This window comes from Cetorhinus maximus, chromosome 17, assembly GCF_964194155.1.
Source record: "Cetorhinus maximus chromosome 17, sCetMax3.hap1.1, whole genome shotgun sequence".
Taxonomy (NCBI): Eukaryota; Metazoa; Chordata; class Chondrichthyes; order Lamniformes; family Cetorhinidae; genus Cetorhinus; species Cetorhinus maximus.
In genome coordinates, this window is record NC_135895.1 from 54361639 (window position 1) to 54382640 (window position 21002).

At 44.2% G+C, this 21002-nt stretch overlaps 1 protein-coding gene across 1 annotated transcript in view; it reads right to left on the reverse strand.

The window, feature by feature from the left end:
- Nucleotides 1-959: 959 nt before the first annotated feature.
- Nucleotides 960-21002, reverse strand: part of c8a (complement component 8, alpha polypeptide) — a 73699-nt gene continuing 53656 nt past the window's right edge. Inside the window, exons 7-11 of the mRNA XM_078561237.1 lie at nucleotides 17920-18160; nucleotides 15489-15617; nucleotides 5959-6122; nucleotides 2104-2326; nucleotides 960-1258 (exon numbers count right to left, since the gene is read on the reverse strand). Of these exons, the coding sequence (XP_078417363.1) occupies nucleotides 1110-1258; nucleotides 2104-2326; nucleotides 5959-6122; nucleotides 15489-15617; nucleotides 17920-18160 (906 nt within the window). The 3' untranslated portion in view covers nucleotides 960-1109. The remainder of the gene's footprint in view (nucleotides 1259-2103; nucleotides 2327-5958; nucleotides 6123-15488; nucleotides 15618-17919; nucleotides 18161-21002) is intronic.

Sequence of the window (21002 nt, forward strand, 5' to 3'; positions counted from 1 at the left end):
GCATGATCAAGGACTGCACCTTTATTAGCACAGGACCCAGCAGGTCCATGGGAGCCATCAGTCATCAGCCAGGCTGGGAGCCAGACTCTGAAACTAGCTGCAAGCCATCAAGCAGCCAAAATACTTCACCTGTTCTAGTTTCAAAGTTCACCTGAAAACCATTCTAAACATTCGACCACAAAAAACCTCGTAGCTTGCTTTGAACAATTCACTTTACAAAACCCTCACTAGACTACCAGGAATGGGCAGGTTGTCTTATGAGGAAAGGTTGGACAGGTTAGGCTTGTATCCACTGGAATTTAGAAGAGTAAGAGGTGACTTAATTGAAACTTTTAAGATACTGAGGGGCCTTGACTGTTGGATGTGGAGAGGATTTTTCCTCTTGTGAGAGAATCTAGAACTAGGGGTCACTGTTTAAAAATAAGGGCTCGCTCATTTAAGACAGAGATAAAGATAAATTTTTTTCTCTCAGAGGGTTGTGAGTCTTAGGAACTGTCTCAAAAGGCAGTGGAAGCAGAGTCTTTGAATATTTTTAAGGCAGGGCTAGATAGATTCTTGATTAACAAGGAGGTGAAAGGTTATCGGGGGTAGGCATGAATGCGGGGTTGAGGTTACAATCGGATCAGCCATGATCTTATTGAATGGCGGAGCAGGCTTGAGGGGCCAAGTGGCCTACTCCTGCTCCTAATTCGTATGTTCATGTGTTCAACTTGATATTATCAAATCCACTCAAGAAACCATAGGCCTGCCACATGGGAGACCAAAAATCGTAAATCATAGATTGAAGTAACCATAATCTGTAAAAGTGCACTATCTTTATCTGTGTCCAATCTTTTTATATGCATGTGCATGTGTGTGCATGTGGGCGTGCATACGTGTGTGAGACCAAGTGTGTGATGTGTTAGTTCGGGGTAAGTGTGTGAGAATAAATAACCTTCTGTATTTTAAACTCACAAAAGTTTGCTACTGAATTATTTAATTGGAATGGACACTCCAAGGGTAAGAAAAGACACGTCTTTCCATACAAACATGCTGATTATAGGCAGTGAGAGAGCAGATACATTTTGTCTGTGAAAGCAGATAGCCAAAATGCTGGGGGTACACTTTATTTAACAATACTGGGTTTGTGTGTTCTTTCCAAGGCATGTGGCACCACCATCTTTAGGAGGTGGATGATTACAGCTTCGTGTCCGCTGTTTCAAACCATTTTGGCATGGTGTCCATCCCGACCAACAGTCCCAATTTCCGTTAGTGGGCCCTATGAAAATGAAATATATAATGGTGAAATATTCTCCAAATTAATTAATTTCAGACTGACAATTCTATACTTACAAAACTACAAGACCAATGATAGTAAGATCATTTTAAACTGCCTAGCAAAGAATAATTGAGCTCAATATCTCCCCAAACATGAGCAACTTTTTTTGCCTGGAATACACTAACTATATCTAAATCATTACTATCTGAAATGGTTAAAATAAATAAAAATAGATTAAGCATTATATCATCAAAATAACCTATGGTTAACTACAGAACAAAATCACAGAGAGATGCACTCTCCCTCCAACTATTTGGCACTCAAATTCAGATTTGATATTTTAAAAATTGGACTGAACCATGAATATTACAGAATTGTATAGCTGGCCACAATGTTCATATGCTGTTTGCAGTCTACAGAGTTCAACAGCAGTCAGGCAAATAAACTCAGCCACAAAAGGCTACCCAGCCAGTAACATATTTCCATGGTGAGCATCAAGCTGTGTCATTACATGTCCCTCCCTGTATCAGAGCCATGAGAAAACTTCAAAGACAAGTTTGGAATACTGAATCCAAAGATTCAGAATTAGATGAAAGGCTATTTTTGAAAGGAATTTGAAATAGCACCATTCAGATTATTCCAGATAGATTCTGGTAGATAACAGAAGTTAAAGCAGAAATTAAATATGTAGCACAAAGCAAACATCCAAAGGGATTTTAATCACTGTATTTGTACAAAAGGATAAAATATAAGGTCTGTGGTAGTGGTACACCAGGGTTAAGTTTTAAACAGTAAAATGGATCCCTACCACATGGATTCTCATAATAGCTGTCACAATTTCTTACCCTTTCGTTTAGTTTCCTGGCATGCTTTCCCTTCATAACCAGGCAGACATTCACAGGTACAGACATTGTTTATAAGAACTGCTTTTCCATTATTATAGCACACAGGGCACCTGCAGGGATGAAACTCTGCCAAGTACTCTTCCATTGCTCTTTTTAAATTTTGTCGTTTGATTTCAGTAGAGTGAAGATTACTTCTGGCCACCAAGTCATAAACTGGCATGACCTGGAGTATAAAAAAAAATTTGGAGTTTAGAGTTAATCCAAAAGCAAAAGTCAGTTTCTTGAGTCATTATTTTATCTTGCTATTGATTTGTCAATAATGCAAAAGTGGTTGCTAGATCATACTGAATTAAGACCAGTTAGAATCAGATCTATTAATAGCAACTTATACTTTTATCGTCTACATAATACGATTCTTTGAATGTAAAATTGTCATTAATTTCAAATTGATGATTGTTATCATATCTAATATTATGCATATTAGATAATTAACCAAAATTATTTAGAATCTCAGTGCTTATTGTTTTGCGTATTTTGGAGTGGCCTCTCTCATTTTACTATGAAACACAATAAGTTTACAGCACCAAAACAAATCTATTTGCCATTTGCCCATCTGTGTGAGATCTTCACTAGAGCAATCTAACTGCCATGCTATCCCCCCATTATCACTATATTATCATCTTCTGCTTCAAAGATGCACTTAATTTTTTTAATGATTCAATGGTCCCAGCCTCAAGCATTTACCATGGCAAAGAATTCCATGCTCCATAAATTACTTGTGCAAAGAAATTTCCCCTAGCCTCTTTCCTCACCCTCTTTTTAAGTTTTAAATTGCTGTTCTTTTGTTACTGACTTCTTAATCAGAAGAAATAGTATTCTCTCGTTCACTTTATTGTAAGCTGTAAAGTGTTTTGGGGCATCCTGTGTTTGTGAAAGGTATTATATAAATGCAAGTCTTCTTATCTTTTTAAGGATGCTAAACCCTACTCCCTCCAATACTGCTATATCCCAACAACCCTTAAAGCTTTCAGATTCTGCCCTCCATGTTCCACAACCCCATCCATTGTCTGGTTGGATTCCAGGGTTCCCATTCCCAGACTTTCTTCCCATTCCTAGATCCCAGGAACCCCCACCTTGGTCCTCAAAAACTCCAGGCTGCATTTCCAAAGATCCCAGAACCAGCTCCATTGGTCCAGAACACAGGTCCCAGTTTCCAGTGATCCTAGATTCAGGGACTTGGTTCCGTATTCCCAGAACCTCCCTATCCAGTGCTCTTGGAACCTCAAAACCCTAACTTCCACCTTTCAGTGTTTCACAATCTTGGGATGACTACAAAGTAGCTGAAAAAAAGAGACATTTTGTCGAAGCTTTTCATTTTGCAGTCATCAGGACAATTTGCAAGAATACAATGTAAGGGAAGACAACAAGTTTATATTGTATGAGTAGAGGGTGCTGATTGATTGGTAAGTGGACTCTGATTGGTAGAGGCATTGCCATGGAGAATGCACCAGTGATTGTACTGACAGTTAACTGCTAAGCATTGATTAAAATTTAAACCAGGCAGCTTGACTCTGATTGGTCAAGGCATTACTCAGAGGAATGAACCAGCAAATGGCTGTCACTTATTGTGTTCAGCTGAATCAGGTGCAATGTGTGTACATGTTCTTTCTGTCTGCAAAGAACAGGGCCATGTGTATTAATATATGTAGCTTCCAGTACACGCAAATGTGCCACACTGCGAGCCCAACTGACAATCTTAAATTGGTTTTCAGCATAATTCTTAGCACATTGAGGATTATTTAGCAAATTTTGCAAAATTGCGGAATCACATCTAATGTTGGACACTGTGCTTTGAGTTTTGCAAGCATGGGCTGGTTGGGTACGGTCTGTACCTTGCCCGTTGCAAACAACAGATGGGACAACATAATAACCCTCAGCATGCTAAGAATTATGCTGACAACCAGTCTAAGATTGTCAGTTGGGCCTGCAATGCTTATAAATGTCCTTATAAAACCTCTAACTCACCATGAGTCAAACCACAGAAAATCTGACACTTATCCAACAGATTCTTTGCTTTGTTTTCTTGTTTGCTAGCTATGATGTTTTTGTAATAGATACCATCACCACCTCAAAAAATCTATATCATCTTTCACTTTCTGTATTCAACCACCCTATGGTGCTGAGACTTGCCTGTTCTTACCATCTGCCATATGCGTATTGGAAGGATTTAAGCACCTGCTATGTCTGCCTCATATGCAATAAGCATGGGAAGTGAAAAGAAGAAGATAAAGCTGAGAAATTTAAAGAGACAAGAGAAGTCTCCCCTTTTCCTGCAGTTGTAACTTTTTCCTAATGCCCTTTGGAAAATGATTGCCTCCTTTTCTTTCTGGACATGGTGATCACCCATCCATTATCCATATGTTGCTGAAAACCTTATCAAGGAATATGTTATTTTTTTATTAACTAACTTTGGAGATCTTAAAATGCCAACAGGGCCCACAGCAGGGTTTGCCAAGTTTTCATCAGTTGGCTGAAGGTCGTCTCTCCAGTGCTTAGGTTTGGATTTTCTTCATATGCATTCACTTTCTGATCATAAAGTTGCCTTCACAGCCTCAATGGTTTAGAAGCATCCTATGTCCCAATGTTATTTTTGGTCTTCCTTGAAAGAGCTTTTAATTATTTCAACAATTATTCTTCTCAGGATAGAGAATTACAACCTTAAATAGAACTGGTCAAGTTGGTGCACACATTTTTCATACGTTTACATCTAATAATGATTCTTATTTTACATGGTACTATGTTGGAAAAGTGATTTCCCTTCTAGCCATCTCACAGTGATGCTAGATATTCCAAGAATCATATCTGCACAATTCTGAACCCAAACTCTGCAGAACATTGATAGTTAACAACTTCTACTCTGGAGTTGTATAATATTGAAATGTCAGTAGCTCTTTTGTTTACTTGTTTATTTATTTGGTACATTTATGTCACCAAGCCTGTCCACCCAGAATAGATTCCACTTTTCCTTCTCTTAACTGCTAAATAACTTGAACATTATTTAAATTTTGAAGACCTTCTGAGGAGGCTATGTTGGATGGTATAGCCCAATTTTATTTTGCTGATGCTTCATATAATAAACAAGATCTATCTTCAATTTGTAAATCAGAACTCAAATCTCCTCCAGAAACCATGCACAAGTAATCATTTCCCTTCCTCTGCTCCTGATCCTTAGTTCATATGTTTAGCGATGGCTAACTTGTTTCCTTTGTGCTTAGTGCCTTTCTAAATATTTGTTTCAAGATCATTATGACAGCTGTTTGTGACATTGCTATAGTTTGGGCTTTACTATATATCCAAGGCTTTGCTGCTGCTTGACATGTAAAAGCACTCACTTTCTTATAAAAACAATAAAAATGCACTCCTAGAAACGCATCTCCAAGGAAAGGTGCAAGGGAAATACAAATCTTGCCCATATTTCGTCTACTCTCACCCAGATCTATCCGTGTTCTGATTTTGCTTTCAATTCTGCGTAGCTCTTTGATGGAAAAATTCTCTTCTTATCATTTCTTTTTTTCAACTTTTTCTTTACCAATTATCTATCAAAGACCTTGTTTAACTTGCATTAAAAATATTCCTCAGAAAATGCCTTTGGTTCACATATCTTCAGTGCCTTAACATAAGCAAAGTTAACTATTCTTTTTGAGATTTTAAGCTTCTCATATGGTTTATTTTGATAGTCAACGTATTAATTGCATGAGATTAAGATATGGGATGTTAATTTTACTTAAATAACTATTTAATTGTGTTGAAATAGACCTAAAACGTAAGTAGATTGCTCTGAGAGCATATTTTTACCTCAAAATCAATGATAGCTGGCATGTATTTCAAAGATTTACCCCAACGTCGATACATTTTGACATCTGGTATTCCTCGACCTAACAGTCCAGCACTTGATTTAAGGTCTCCCCCTACTACACGTGGAATAACATCTTCTACAAGGCTACTTGAACCTTTTGAAGCTAAAATAATAATTAAGGAAAACAATTACTTTTTCACACAAGAACATAATTTCCTTCAGATGAACAGCTTAACATAATTAGAATGAAATTAATATACAAATGCAAACATTATTTTTGAATATCTTTTTAAACTCAGTGGAAAGCATTTCACCATGATCAAGTAGTGTTCTGCTCTATACTAAGTCTTTACTTCTACTGTCTATATTTGTATTTTAATTAATTTTCCAAAAATTTATAGCTTTGTAAGGGAATGGAACACCTCCAGTTTTTAACATATAGGGCTGGATTTTTACTCAGATGCAGGGGGCTCTAGGGTGCTGGATTGAGGTTGGGAAAGCCAGAAGTAGAGGGTTCCTGGAGGCCCTGCAAAATTTAACGGCAGGGCATGATTAATGTCTTTTTCCTCTGTTTCCTGGCACTGTCAGACCGATCGAGAGGCTGTCTGGCTGTCAGGCGGGTACACCTTGAAACCAGGCCACAGCTGGGGAGTGGAGAAGGGGAAGAGAGGGATGAGAAATGGGGGATTTGGGCTGGGGGGTTAGGGGAGGTGATGATGGAGATTGCAGGCCTGAGGGATTAGAGGCTGGTGGGTGGCAGGGTATGGGGTCAAAGATGGGGAGTGGAGATCAGAGGGTAAGGTCAGAGGCCCTGTAGGGGAGGCCAGGGGAGACCGAAAGTGAAAAGGCACTTACATTCTTAATCAAAAAATCCTCACCTTCCTTTAGCTAACAGGCTTCCCGTGCGTTGGAGGGTTAAAACACCAACACCCCACCGCCACTCTCCCGCACCCCCACCCACTTTAGTATCAGCATTTAGCACTCCATGAGAATAACAAATTGGAGAGAACAATTCTGCACCATCAGTGTGCCTTTAGCCCAAGTCAACAGATTGTGCATTATCACATGCGTATGATGTAGTAGCTTCCCACAATAATCATCCTTCTGCCCTCGTGAGATTATAATTTTAGCACCATTCTGTGCTAAATTCTTTGCTGTGGGCCCATGTTCATTTAGATTCAGTTAGGTTGCCCAAAATTATTGAATTCTGGGATTGAGAATCCTGACTATGCTACCTTTTAGCTTGCTTTTAGGTAGCAGTAAGATGTCCTGAAATCACCATCTTCATGGTGCCCACCTTACCTCTTCTCCTTTGGAGTCTCTATAAGTAGCCCTCAGCTAGGGGGAAAAAAAACTCATCCCCAGGGGTTTCAAATACACATGTATGACCAGAGAAAAGGGTAGCTGCAGTCTGGTCAAAAGTTGAAAGCAGGAGACATCATAAAAATTAACAGTTCTGGAATCTGCTCTGAGGTTTTATTCTTAGGGCAAAATTTTCTGGCTGGCGGGGTCGAGGTGGGGCGGAGCGGGAGTGGGTGTGGGTCCGCGCCGCCATTTTACATGGGTGGGCCAATTAAGGCCCGCCCAGCGTGAATCACGGCTCCCGAGGACAACGGGAGTGGGTGGGCAGTGGCAGGACTGCAATGATCTCCGGGTCCAATGGCGACCCGGCCTGTTTTAAAAAGCTGCTGCAGCCTTTCCAAGGTGACGAAACATGGCCAGTGGAAGGGCTTCCCAGAGCACTGCTGGTGAGCAGGCCAGGCCGGAGGGTAGGGCAGGCGAGCACTGTGCCCCTCGTTTTTCCAATGATTGCCTTGCTGCCCTCCTCAAGGAGGTGGCGGCACGGCCGGAGGTCCTGATACCCCAAGACAGGAGGAAGACCAAACGTGCCTGGGAGGAGGTGGCAGAGGTGGTGAGCTCCCCCGATGTGGTGCGATGCACCTGGATCCAGTGTCGCAAGCGCTTCAACGACCAGTTGCGCCCAGGAAGGGTGAGTACCATGTTGGCATTGGTCACTTAAACCAGCAGGTAGGCTGTCCCCCCTGGTGCCTCCCCACCCCCCACCAAGTCTGAATGTAGTGACTGCATTGAATCATTGACGGCATGTGTCCTTCGCTGGGTGGGCCAGCAGATATTGCCCATGCCGAGGTCAGCCTGAGAGGGTGGTGAAGAGATGGGTTCTGCACCCGCAGCATGTGGTACAGTGACACCCACATTACTGTTTTGGGGGCAACCTGGAGGAGCTGCACCTAGGCACAGTGCTGGAACTCCAGGACATGTCAAAGTCAGGGCGGTGACATGCTGGGAGGGGAACTTCAAGATGGTGTGGCACCGATCGATCTGATGTCCTCTGCGCTCCACGTGTTTGCGCCTCCTTGCTATGGAAGGTTATACCGTGTGGTGCCTAATGTGATGTAGGCAGCATTTGGCCAAGGGGCGGGGTGGGGGGGAAACAGAGCAGCGGGGTGAGGAGGCACTGGTCCCTGCAATGTCCCACTCTGGTTGGGGTGGGCTGTCCGCGAAGAGAGTCCAGGTACAATTAGCACTAATCAATGCTCATCTCTCCTTTTCAGGAGAAGAATGATCATAATGCAGCCGAGTAGGTGAGGACTAGCGGCGGCCAGGCGCAGTTGGCGATTCTCAGCCGCTTTGAGCAGGAGGCCCTAGATTTGAAGAGGCGCCATGCACCCAGGTCCACCGGTGTCGGTAAGGCTGGGGTGCCACAGGCAGGTATGTATGCCCAGCAGTGAAGTCACCATTGTTCTTCCAACAGCCATAGCAATGCTGAATGTTCAGTAATTGAAGTTTGCAACATGGCTTTGATCATTGCTTATGGAAGGATAAGCGCATAATGATCCGGGGGACAGGGATGCACATTGACATTGTCTCCACATTAACTGATCCAATGTCCTTGTTCTTCCTTTCAGCATCAGCGGAGCAGGGCCGGGAGGAGGAGCAGCAGAGGCCCCCTCTCACACCTGAGGACCCTGAAGTCTCACCAGCGTCACACCATCTCTGCCAGGCAGGCACCAGCGCAGATACTAGCACTTCGGTGGGAATTAGAACATCAGCTAGTGCCCCGGGGCACAGCAGTGAGGGCACTTCACAGCCGCTGGAGGAGCTGGCAGAGACAGAGTGCCCATGGCGCCAACAGTCGGAGGACTGCAGGGGACTAGGCACATGCTCAGTCGGTGCCTGATGATGTGCCTCTGGAGTCGTCCACGACGCAGCAGGGGCAGGAAATGCGGCCGGCTGTGTGGGAGCATCTGGGGGAGTTACATGAGGCTATGCTTGGCTTAGTGTCTGTGGTGGAGGAGTCTAAGCGGACGATCGCCGAAGCAATGTGTCTCATGTCCGAGAGCCATTTGTCCTCCAAGGAGAGAATGGCAACTCTCGTGGAGAGGCTCCTCCAGGAGACCCATCAGGGCTTCCTGGGGATGCACTCAGAGCAGCAAGCCCTCACATCGGCATTGACCTCAACTGGTCAGTGCCAGTGTGGGAGATGGTCTGTGCACCAAGTTTCCCAGCTCGGTGCCCATCCATCCATGATCAGCAGGGAGGTCTGAAGCGACCTCATGTTGGCGCAGCAGCTGCCTTTCGTCTCTCCGGGCTCCTCTCAGGGCGCTCCAGATGGGGGCAGCAGTTCCTCCACTCCTCTGCCAGTGACCACTACATCCGGTGAGGCTGCAACAACTGGGGAAATGCCAACTGTGGAACTGGCAGCTCCCTCCCAGGCGGGGCCAGCACTGGCCAGAAGACAACAGCCAAGGTCATCGAGGCCAACAGGACAGCAGAGTCAGCAGGCTCCCTCAGATACCACTCCCAGCGAGGGGGCAGCACCAAGACGTAGCACCCGGAAACATAAATATAAGGCACCTTAGGGACACCACAGGTTCATCATTGATGCTTTTGTGTTAGCCCGAGATGAGGTCTTTCTGATTTGCTTTGATTTGGAACATCATTGTCATTTTGTTTCCTAAAGTTTCTTTGCTTCTGATATTAAATTCAGACATGTCACCATAGCTGAGGGTGCCTTTTTTCTTCTGTACGTGGATGTTTTGCAAAAATGGAATGAGTGTTTTGTGGGACATTCAGCTTTATTAACAAGGCCCTTAGTTAATGTTCCTTATCTGGCAGATTTTGCACTTAGGTATCGAGTATGGAGCCTACAGCCCAGGCTTATCCTGGAGGTCCATATGTGGTGTGTTAGCTGAAGGTTCGTGGGATTAAAGCCTCCTAGGTGTCCATGCCTCCCTGGAGTATGCCTGGGTCAGCGTTTACCCCATCAGCATTTCCCTGGGTATGCTCATCCTCGGGCTCACTGCTGGACTCATCATGTGCAGCCACAGCCACTGCGTCGACGTCTTCATCATCCACTGTGTCCCCCCTTTCCAGCACCAGATTGTGGAGAGTGCAGCATGCAACCACTATCAGGGACACACGGTCTGGGGGGTACTGGAGTGACCGGTCCCTGAGCGGTCCAGGCATCGGAAGTGCATCTTGAGAAGACCGATGGTTCTCTCCACCACAGCCCTTGTGGAGGTGTGGCTCCTATTGTACTGCTGCTCAGCTTCTGTTCTAGAATGGCGGAGAGGCGGCATGAGCCACCTTCTGAGGGGATAGCCCTTGTCACCCAGCAGCCATCCATCAAGCCGGGCTGGAGCACTGAAGAGCCCCGGCACCTGGGAGTGTCTGAGGATGTAGGCATCGTGGGAGCTGCCTGGGTACCTTGCACAGACTTGTAGAATCAGCATCCTGTGATCACACACTATCTGGATGTTCATGGAGTGGAAGCCCTTCCTGTTGATGAAGGCACTTGGCTCACCTGCTGGCACCTTGATGGCCACATGTGTACAGTCCATAGCACCCTGGACAAGGGGGAAGCCAGCAATGGCCGCGAAGCCTCTGGTTCGCTGTGTCTGGCTTGCCTGGTCCCAACGGTAGTGGATGAAGGTCAATGCACGCCCGAACAGAGTGTCTGTAACCTGCTTGACACAAGTGTGGACAGCTGATTGGGAGACACCACAAGGATCACCCACCGACCCCTGGAAGGAGCCAGAGACATAGAAGTTGAAGGCAGCTGTGACCTTTAGAGCCACCGGCATGGGGTGTCCACCCACACAGTTCGCAGAGATCTCAGGCCCAATCATCTGACAGATATAGTTGACTGTCTCCCTTGACAGTTGGAGCCTCCTTCGGCACTGCACCTCAGACATATTGAGGTAGCTGCTTCGCTGCCTGTATACCCTGGCAGCAGGATAGTGGCATCTTTTGAGGCCCCTTTCACCTTGGACTACCTCTTGGCCCTGTGCCCCTTGTGCCTGCGCCTGGCCTCCCAAAGGTGGCTCCCTGGAGGCTGAATGTGCACTCCTGGCCTCCTCCCACTTCTAGCCCTCCCTTTCTCCTCAGAGGAGGTGCCTCCAGTGAAGAGCACAACTCCCATTCCCAGACTAAGGGAAGGCTTCCTGAAACCTGCAGGCCCAAAAAGGATTCCTCACTGCAGAGTGCTGACCTGAAGGTTAAGAGTCCAGACCAAGCAGCTGGTATGTGTTTTGAAGTATTGCAGATCACACAGGCAATTATCAGTAACTTTGAAAAATCAATATTTGACAGAGCACACTCGCGACCCCACTGAGCCCCCTTATCCCGCCGTGGATGAGGTATATACAAATGTGTCCTAGCCGTCTGCCCATTTCACCCATGTGCTAACCCGAAGATTGCAAGGGAGCCGAAAAATGGGTGTCAATTGGCGCCTCAATGGCCTTAAGTGGCCCATTAATTAATGGCTGATGCGCATCGGACATCATCGCGCACCTGCCCAACGAAATACCGCGATGCTGCACGGTGAGGTCGGGGCGCTCACCCAACATCACCGCACGTCATTTTACACGCGGACATGCGGAGCCTGCCCCAGCACGTCAACGAGAAAAGTCTGGCCTTACATTTCTTATTTCTCATAAATGGATGACCATCTTAAGATGGGACCGAAGCTTAATGATAACTTATGTTTTAACTACGGGTCACTTTGCTCGCAAACTGGTTGTACGCTTATCTGTCGGCGGGCGAGTTGATTACAGTGTATGGCAGTCGAGAAAGACCAATATGAAATGTAGCACATACTATTTATTTATACAAACAACAGAGCATTAACATGATGTGTGCTTCCCCATCCAGACCCTAGTCTAGATTAACGTTTACGTGGTAGCCCGCGCTACACAGCTATTGGGTCTTGCAGTCACGTGGTCAATCTGCTCACAGTCTCTTAAAGGTGTATTATACCTCAGATTACCACAACAACCAAAGATTAAAACTAGGTGCCAAGAAGTATTTTTATCTATTTAACAAGGATAGATCCAATAATTCCAGCTTAACAAGCTCTTAAAGACAAGGGCCTGAATTTTTCCTGCGTTGGGCGGGCTCGGTGGGAGCGGGCGGGGTGGTCGCAGAGCTGACCGCTGCCCACGATCGGCTTCACACCGCCATTTTATGCGGGCAGGCCAATTAAGGCCCGCCCAGCTTAATACGCGAGCAGTGGTGCTGAGCGCTATCTGTGCGGGCGGGGGGAGGAGGGGGAGTCATGTCCAGCGCTCATTCACACGCATGCGCATGAAAGAGCACTTCAATCTCCCTGAGGCACAGAGCTGCCTCAGGGAGATTGAAGCACTTTTTAAAAAAATAAATAAATGCAATAAAAATTTTATTAAACATGTCCACTCATGTGACTGTGAGATGGGATGTTTTTATTTTTCAGAAAAAGTTTTTATTTAATTCATAAAAGCTTTAGAAAACCTCATCCCGCTCATGGATGAGGTTTCCTAAAAAACGTAAAGGCCGCTTGGCCTTTTCACCTGCCCGCCAACCGTAAGGTTGGACGGGCAGTGTGAAATTCAGGTTAATCAACTGGTTAATGGGCTTAATAGGCCTATCAATTATGGACGGGTGTGCAGCCGACTCTGGTGCGCACCCGCCGAACGAAATATCGCGAGATAGCGCAATGATGTCAGGACGCACGCCCGAAGTCTTCGCACGTCATTTTACGTGCCAGCGTGTTGGGCCCGCCACTGCACACCGACTGTAAAATCCTTGCCATAGTGTCTTTACAAATGTTGCCAGTTTCAGATCCTAGGAGGTCTTGTGGCACAATGGGTAGCTTCTCTACTTCTGAGCCAAAAACCCTGCACTTGAGTTCTACCCTAGGACTTGACGGTCATGGAAGATGCATTCATAGTGTGACCAAACAGGTTGATTATCAACCTGTAAATCCTTCTGATGCACCTATGGCAAGCGCTAAGAATGGGAGAGTTTCCTGGTCAGCCACAACCATGTGGTAGCTGCAAAGCAACAGTCTCCCCACGTTAAAAGACTCTACACATAACCTCTTGCCACAAGCTGAACTCCATGGCAAGCATCCTCCTCAATTCGAGGGACTGCTAGAGAGAGAGAGAGAGTTTTGCAGATCCTATCATAGCCATGATATTTGCAGCATAACAAAATGAAAAAAGTAATTTTAACTTTCTTGAGAAATGCTAGTCAAAAATTGTGCATCTGGTGCAATGGGACAAAAAAGAATAAGAATTTTTTTTAAGGCAAAAAAAAGTGTTGTTCATATAACATCATTTAGTTTTGTATTGCCTTGATGCTGCAGCACGGAGATGTTAAACTCCTGAAGAAGGTAGACACTCATCACTTTGCTTTAGACTTTGCTGATTCTACAAGATTAGCATTAATGCAAAACTGAAACCACTTCACACTGATGGCAACCTTGTAACCTTGAGTGCATTCTAAGGGCAAATGTACTCAACTGAACTATTACATAACTCCAAATGTTTCACCTGTAGATTTGGTGATGTGTCTGGGTCACTGTTTCCTACTCATTTTAGTTAAAGGGGCCTGAAAACAGTAAATTTGTGTAGTACCTCCATTTTGATGGCCACATGAGATTCTCTTTAAGTGTCATCATAACTGGGGTCAGTGGGATGTTGACAGCACTCCTTGATTACTGGAGTGGACCTTAATGAATCCTCTGCAATGTTTGTTGAAAATTAATGGGTTACGTTTTACAGTCAGTGGTGAAGCAACAGTGTTTTCCCCGACCTCAAAGAGAACTGCCCACAAAGATCTAACGATCTTTTATTCTGACAATAGCTTAAAACTTGTGCTGGCAAAAATGATGTCAGCAGCAGGGTAAGTAGTCAATCACACTGAAGTATGCTCATTGACAGCAAACCAGGAAGTTAGAAACATTTTATCTTTCACAATAATTTAAATTTTCAGGTAGCTAAATAAATTATGATGATTGGGTCTAGATATCAACATAAACAATTTTTTTTTTAAATCAAAATATGTGGAGTTTTTATCATAATGGAGAAATTTGATATTCCACATATATAAAATTAGCTTTTTAAGGTCAGGAAGGCTGTTTAGCAACAATTATGAAATTAATATGCCATTACCAAGCTACAAATTCAACTAGGTGTAATGTCCTGGTGTAAGGTCATTGACCTAAAACATTTGTTTCTTTCCACGGATGCTGCCTGACCTGCTGAGTATTTCCAGCATTTTTTGTTTACATTTCAGATTTCTAGCATTGTAGTATTTTGCTTTTGTACATTTTCAAGGGCTTTTACAGTGAGAATAACAGTATAAGAATGGAAGTGTTTACTAATTCATTCATTGTTTAGGAACTATACTCTGCAGAACCTGAACAATGCACTCTTTGGAGGAGCACAGAATTGCTGACAGCAGCTTTTGGATTTCCCTGTTAACTGCACATTTGTCAACTCCCAAAGTTGATGTTAGCTTCAGTTGAATAATGATGATGAATGTTGACAATTTTTCCATCATTGCCCCTGCAAAATCTGTGTCAACAGTTTGAAGCCTAAAACTAGATTACCAAGGGTGACTGAGGGACATGAGTAAATGTTTCCTCTTAAAATATTCGAACTTTTGAAGCAATTTTGTATAATGTGCTTCACCTTTAACTCCAAATTATTGAAAGTTTCAATTTTATTGTTTAGTTTTTAAAAGTTTTTCTGCAAACTTCATTTTCATAGGGAGAGACGGTGGTAAAGTGGTAACATCACAAGACTGGTAATGGGCAAGGGTTCAAATTTAATCATGGCAGCTGGTGAGATTTAAATTCAATTAATAATCTGGAATTGAAAAGCTCGTCTCAGTAACGGTGACCATGAAACCATTGTTGAATGTTGTAAAAACCCACCTGGTGTACTCATGCCCTTTAAGGAAGGAGTTCTGCCTTTCTTACCTGATCTGGCCCACATGTGACTCCAGACATACAACAATGTGGATGACTCTTAACTGCCCTCTGAAATGGTGTGGCAAGTCAGTTCAAGGGCAATTAGGGAGGGGGACCAAATGCTGGCCTTGCCAGCAACACCCACCTCCCATGAAAGAATGAAAAATAATTCTGTAGGAGTCATAAATAACATTAGCCTACATTTATTTATAAAAAGATGTCTACCAAAATTTAATATTATGACTTATAATCTGTGTTTGTGGAGGTACTTACTTTTTTTATAATCAGCTGTATTTCCACAAACTTTGGCCTTTATGGCTGCACCCACTTCAAACTTTCCTTTTGACATCACTACTCCTAGTGATCCTGCAACACAATATCCAGCTTCGGATGCAGTTACACCTTTAAGATAATGAAAGAGCATGTAAATATGTTTTATCACTACCTTTTAGCCTTTTTAGATTCCTTCACCCCACCCCACCCCCACTAGGGCTATCTGTACCTTGCTTGTCCTGCTTTCTACCCTTAATTAGCACATTCCTTTAGATAATATCACCACTTTCAACACCTCTTTGTCCTTTTGTCTATGACATCTTTTGGCTATCTCCACCTATCACTGGCCCTCTATCCAGCCTCTACTTGTCCCCCCCCCCCACCCACCACCCTTAAACCAGCTTATATTTCAGCTCTCTTCTATTTTTACTTAGTCCTGTTGAAGAGTCATACGGACTCAAAACGTTAACCGTGTTCCTCTCCGCAGATGCTGCCAGACCTGCTGAGTTTTTCCAGGTATTTTTAGTTTTGTGTTGTAAATATGGCACTTAGATATGGCTTAATTCAGAATGTGCTTCAATGTTTCTGTATTTGCTATTATAACCTTCAGCTGTATCGACAATCAGGTAGTGTGGTGTTTTATGATTTGGTTAGGGACAAGTAGATTTGTCTTTAATGTAGACAATGTTTGAAATCCCAGTTACCTACTAGAAGAATAAATCCACAAGATTCCACAGTTTTAAACAAACAAAAATAAACTATACAAATTCAGAAAAAAAACAACCTACAATATCTATGTTATACTCTAACACTCAGAATTAACATGAGGTAAATATGAATTAACAGGCAAACTGTGGTTGAACACACTTCACTGCACATTAAATGGCATAGGCGACCAAGACAGATCCCGTGGATTTCTCAGCAGCCCACCCAGACATCAGGGATCATTATGAGCCACAAAATCTTGTTAAAACTCTGTCCCCCTTTTCCACTTTCAATGAGCTAGCCTCTGAGTTCCCTCACAAGCCGCTCTAACTCAAACTGCCTCAATGAATGCTCACCTGCCAATGGTTCAATCTCTTCTCCTGCAACTGTGTTCCATGGGATTCACAGAGCTGTACTCCCACTTCTAATTACCAGTACAGTTTCAGCTCTTTCACAGACCACTAGCTACACTAAACTGGCACTGTCCCTGTGTTTCTCTGAACTCCAGTCTTCCAGTTGCCCATAAATGGCTCCAAGGGCCTCTTCTGAGCATTAACTACCTGGCACAGAACAGTGACTTTCTGTCACCATCTCAGCTCCTGAGGACTTCTCTAAGCCTGCACTCCCTGGCGCCTGCTAACAGCTTCCAGGGTTTCTCTGTGAGCTGCAAACCAGATAAGATCCAAACTGCAATAAACCCCCTCTCCTGCCAAACACACAGATACATTGAAACCAAAGCACCTTCTTAAGCTCCACCCATCTCTAAGACAATGTAGCCTTTCAGAGTTCACTGAATGCTCTTAAACTAATTTAGCTCTAACTCCCAAAACAAAACATCTCACTGGACTGTATTTCTTTGCAAGCAGTGGCAATCTCTAAAGTCCAGTTCCAGTCTCTAAATTTCTGGAAATTTCTAAAGTCCAGCATTTTAGTTACCTTACCTTCATAACAACAATCTTCCCAAAACTAAATATTGCCTCTAAAATATTAGCATGAACCATGAACTAGATATTCATCACAGATGGCACACAGAAAGGGAAATATTTTATCCCATATAGAATTCAAGAGGAAATATACACCAAAATGACAGATAAAGTACTTAGAAAAACTGTATGAAATCAGCCTTGTCAGTGCTTCCAATTGCCACAGGAAGGTTCCATATCCATAGATATCAAAGGGATGCCTCAGGAAGGTCCCCACTGTGAACTTCTAAAGATTGCAAACTAAACGGACACCGAGGGAGATGACAGAAAGGGAGACAGAAAACAAAGAATAAGAAATTAGCAAGAATATAACAGGAATAGAGCAAATAAATGGCAATAGGAAGGTCAAGAATGGGAAAGAAAAAACAGAAATGGAAGGTAGTTAAATTTGAAATAGTGACTGATTGCTCGTGGCATTGCACACATAGCAGTCAATTTTAACTCTTCTACCAAGTGTGAAATGAGTGGCAGTGGGTCATCTGCCTGTTGACTCCCTGCCTGATTTTCCTTTTTATCGTACAGGTCAATGAAGTGCATTTGATTACATGAGCATACTTTCCACATCCATTGCAGCAGGTACAGTAACTGACCGACATCAGTCACACACTTATGTTGTTCTGGCTGCTGTGCAACATGGCATACAGAGTTTGTGCTAGCAATGCATAGCTTCATCTTGAATTAATTTTGTAATATTAACTCATTATAACTTTGTTCAAGCAACAATAGTATTAATTGTCACAAACCTGACTCTGCCAATGTGTTCTTATTAAAGACAATTATGAATTCATAAACACCTCCCATCGTTCCTGAAGCATAGTAATGTGTACCATAATCTGCAATGAATTTAGCATACATTCCATAATTGTATTCATCTGGAAGTTTGATAAGGGATTGAGCCATATCTTCATCCAAAAGTAAATTGTATCTCCTCATTTTGAAGTGAGCAGTTTGAATTTTAGTACGAACACGAACAAAATTAACGTCCTAAAAAAAAACAATGTTTTATCTGAATAATCCTTTTAAAGGAATAACATCACAAGTTATTCTAGATCACAGATGTCTTCATTCAACTAATCTATCAGTGATAGCAAAGTGCATTGACCCTTAGACAGCAAATAGGTTCAGGTAAGCTCCAATCTGCCTGATCCAGTCAGTTTGGTATTTTTTTTAGACCCTGCCTGGATTACTTTGAAATCTCAGAGCACCAAAGTGCTCAGTCAGCATAGACAATCTATGTCATGAACTATGGGCATTTCCACCCATGTGCGATTAGTTTCATAGAAATCTGAAATGCATGGCTTTCTAACCTGTTGAAAAATGCTTTCTACTAAGGTATAGATCTGCACTATTAAGTAGATATGAATCATCTCCATTTTAATGGTAAAAGCAAAATACTGTGATGCTGGAAATCTAGAACAAAAATACCTGGAAAAACTCAGCAGGTCTGACAGCATCTGAGGAGAGGGATACAGTTGACATTTCGAGTCCGTATGACCCTTCATCAGAACTAAATAATATAGAAATGAGATGAAATATAAGCTGGTAGAGGGGGGTGGGACAGGAGCAGCTCGATAGGGGTCCAGTGATAGGTGGAGGCCAGGAAGAGACTGCCAAAGATGTCATAGACAAAAGGATAAAAGGGTGTTGACGGTAGTGATATTATCTAAAGGATATGCTAATGGGGACATTAAGGGTGGCAAGCAGGGCAAGCTAGTGGCAGATGGCCCTAGTGGGGGTGGGGTGGGGGGAAGGGATCAAAATGTGCTAAAAGGTAGAGATGAAACAATAGATCACAATAAATTTAAAAATAGGTGCATTTCCCTCAATTTAGTCTACTGCATTCGCTGCTCCCAATGCGGTCTCCTCTACATTGGAGAGGCCAAACGCAGACTGGGTGACCGCTTTGCGGAACACCTTTGGTCTGTCCGCAAGCATGACCCAGACCTCCCTGTCGCTTGCCTCCAGCTATCACTGGCCCCCTATCGAGCTCCTCCTGTCCCACCTCCCTCTACCAGCTTATATTTCATCTCATTTCTATATTTTTTAGTTCTGATGAAGGGTCATACGGACTCGAAACGTCAACTGTATCCCTCCCCACAGATGCTGTCAGACCTGCTGAGTTTTTCCAGGAATTTTTGTTTTTCTTCCATTTTAATGGTGTTGGGTGGAATCGTCCCAGATTTGCACTAAGTGCGGTAGCGGGCGGGAAAAAGGACATTTTACCCGCTGGCTGCAATGGCGGCTTTTCATGCTGTATCATCCCAATCCCGCCTCATTAATCATGCATTCCTGAAAACACGCCCTTTCGATGATGGGTGGCCTCTGATTCACCTGCCACACTGTCACCTCATCACTTCCTCACGACAGGTACCATATTTAAAGTGCAGCCATGCACACACCTCTCAGTGTTTCCAGCCCAGGACTCCTGCACAGAAGACATGGCCCCAAAAAGCAAGAAGAATAAACCCCCCAGTTTAGTGACACATCCCTCGAGAGTCTTTTGGACACCATGGAGGCCCACTGCGATGTCCTCTACCTCGTTTTGGCCGCAGGAGGGGCAGCAACATTACCAATTCAGCATGGGAGGTGGTGGCAGCAGTGGTCAGCACCAATGCCCTGCAAAGGATGACAGCCACCTGCTGCCGAAAGAGGATGAATGATCTCCATTCCACCAGGGTAAGTCATTCTTCTCATCACTCTCAACTCACACACTCACAAACCCATCACACATCCACAGGAATCTCACTCACTGCCAGTTCAAGAGACATCACCATTCACTCTCTCACACACATCTTCATTGTCCTCATCCCATTCATGGGGCCAGTCACCACCCACACATGCCAGGCATACTTATCATCTGGCTTGCAGGCATACTGCTTACACTCTATCTGTCTGTATTCAAGCAAGATAAGCTGGCACACAATAAGAGGGAAAGGTCACAGATTGGTGGAGGAAAGCCTGACATCAAGGTCCTCACGGACTTTGAAAATAGGGTCATACAGCTGGCTGGCAAAGATCTGGACCGTTCCTGTGCTGATGGTGAGGTTGGTATTGCTCTACCAAGTGAGATCCAGAAGTGTAACATCCATCCAGACAACCATGCTGTGAGTGATGTTTCCTGTTTCACAAGCCACTGCCATGCACTAATTATCTCTCCTTGCGTTTGCAGGCACACCTGGAAAACAGCCGAGGGAGTCCATGACCCAGAGCCTCCAATCAAGCCCCGAAGACACATCGGAAAAAGAATCTGAAGGCACCCTCATTGAAGACCCGTCACAGCACTCACCCACACCCTCCACCAGCGTAAAGGCACACACCTCGGTGGGACCAAGCTTTAGAGTAGCCTCAGGATCACAATCTGGTGAGCACATTGCACTCTCTGATCCACAGCAGGCTGTAGCAGGGACTTGCCAGGTCCCCGGCACTCGGAGGACTGCTGGAGGCCAGAAATTTGCTGAGTCCGAGTTGGATAACAAGCCTCTGGACTCGGTCATGTCACAATTGCTGGAGCTGCAAAGGCAAGCTCGGGAACTTCAGGAAGGGGCGTCCGCTGCACTCCTCAGATTGCAAAGCACGATGGAGGAGTCCGTCCACCTTCAGTCTGAGGTGATAGCACTGGCATGCCAACACACCAAGGTCAACACTGGTAAGATGGCAGCCACCATGGAGAGTTTGGTCCAGGACATTGGTCCTGCATTGCTATGCGGGCTGAACTCCATCACTGATGCCATAGTTGGCCTCGAGCAGTGTGTACGCGGGGCAGCTTGATCTCACTTCAGCTTCCCCTCCTCCTCAAGGAGTCAGCCAGGGGCCCTCAGGAACCCAT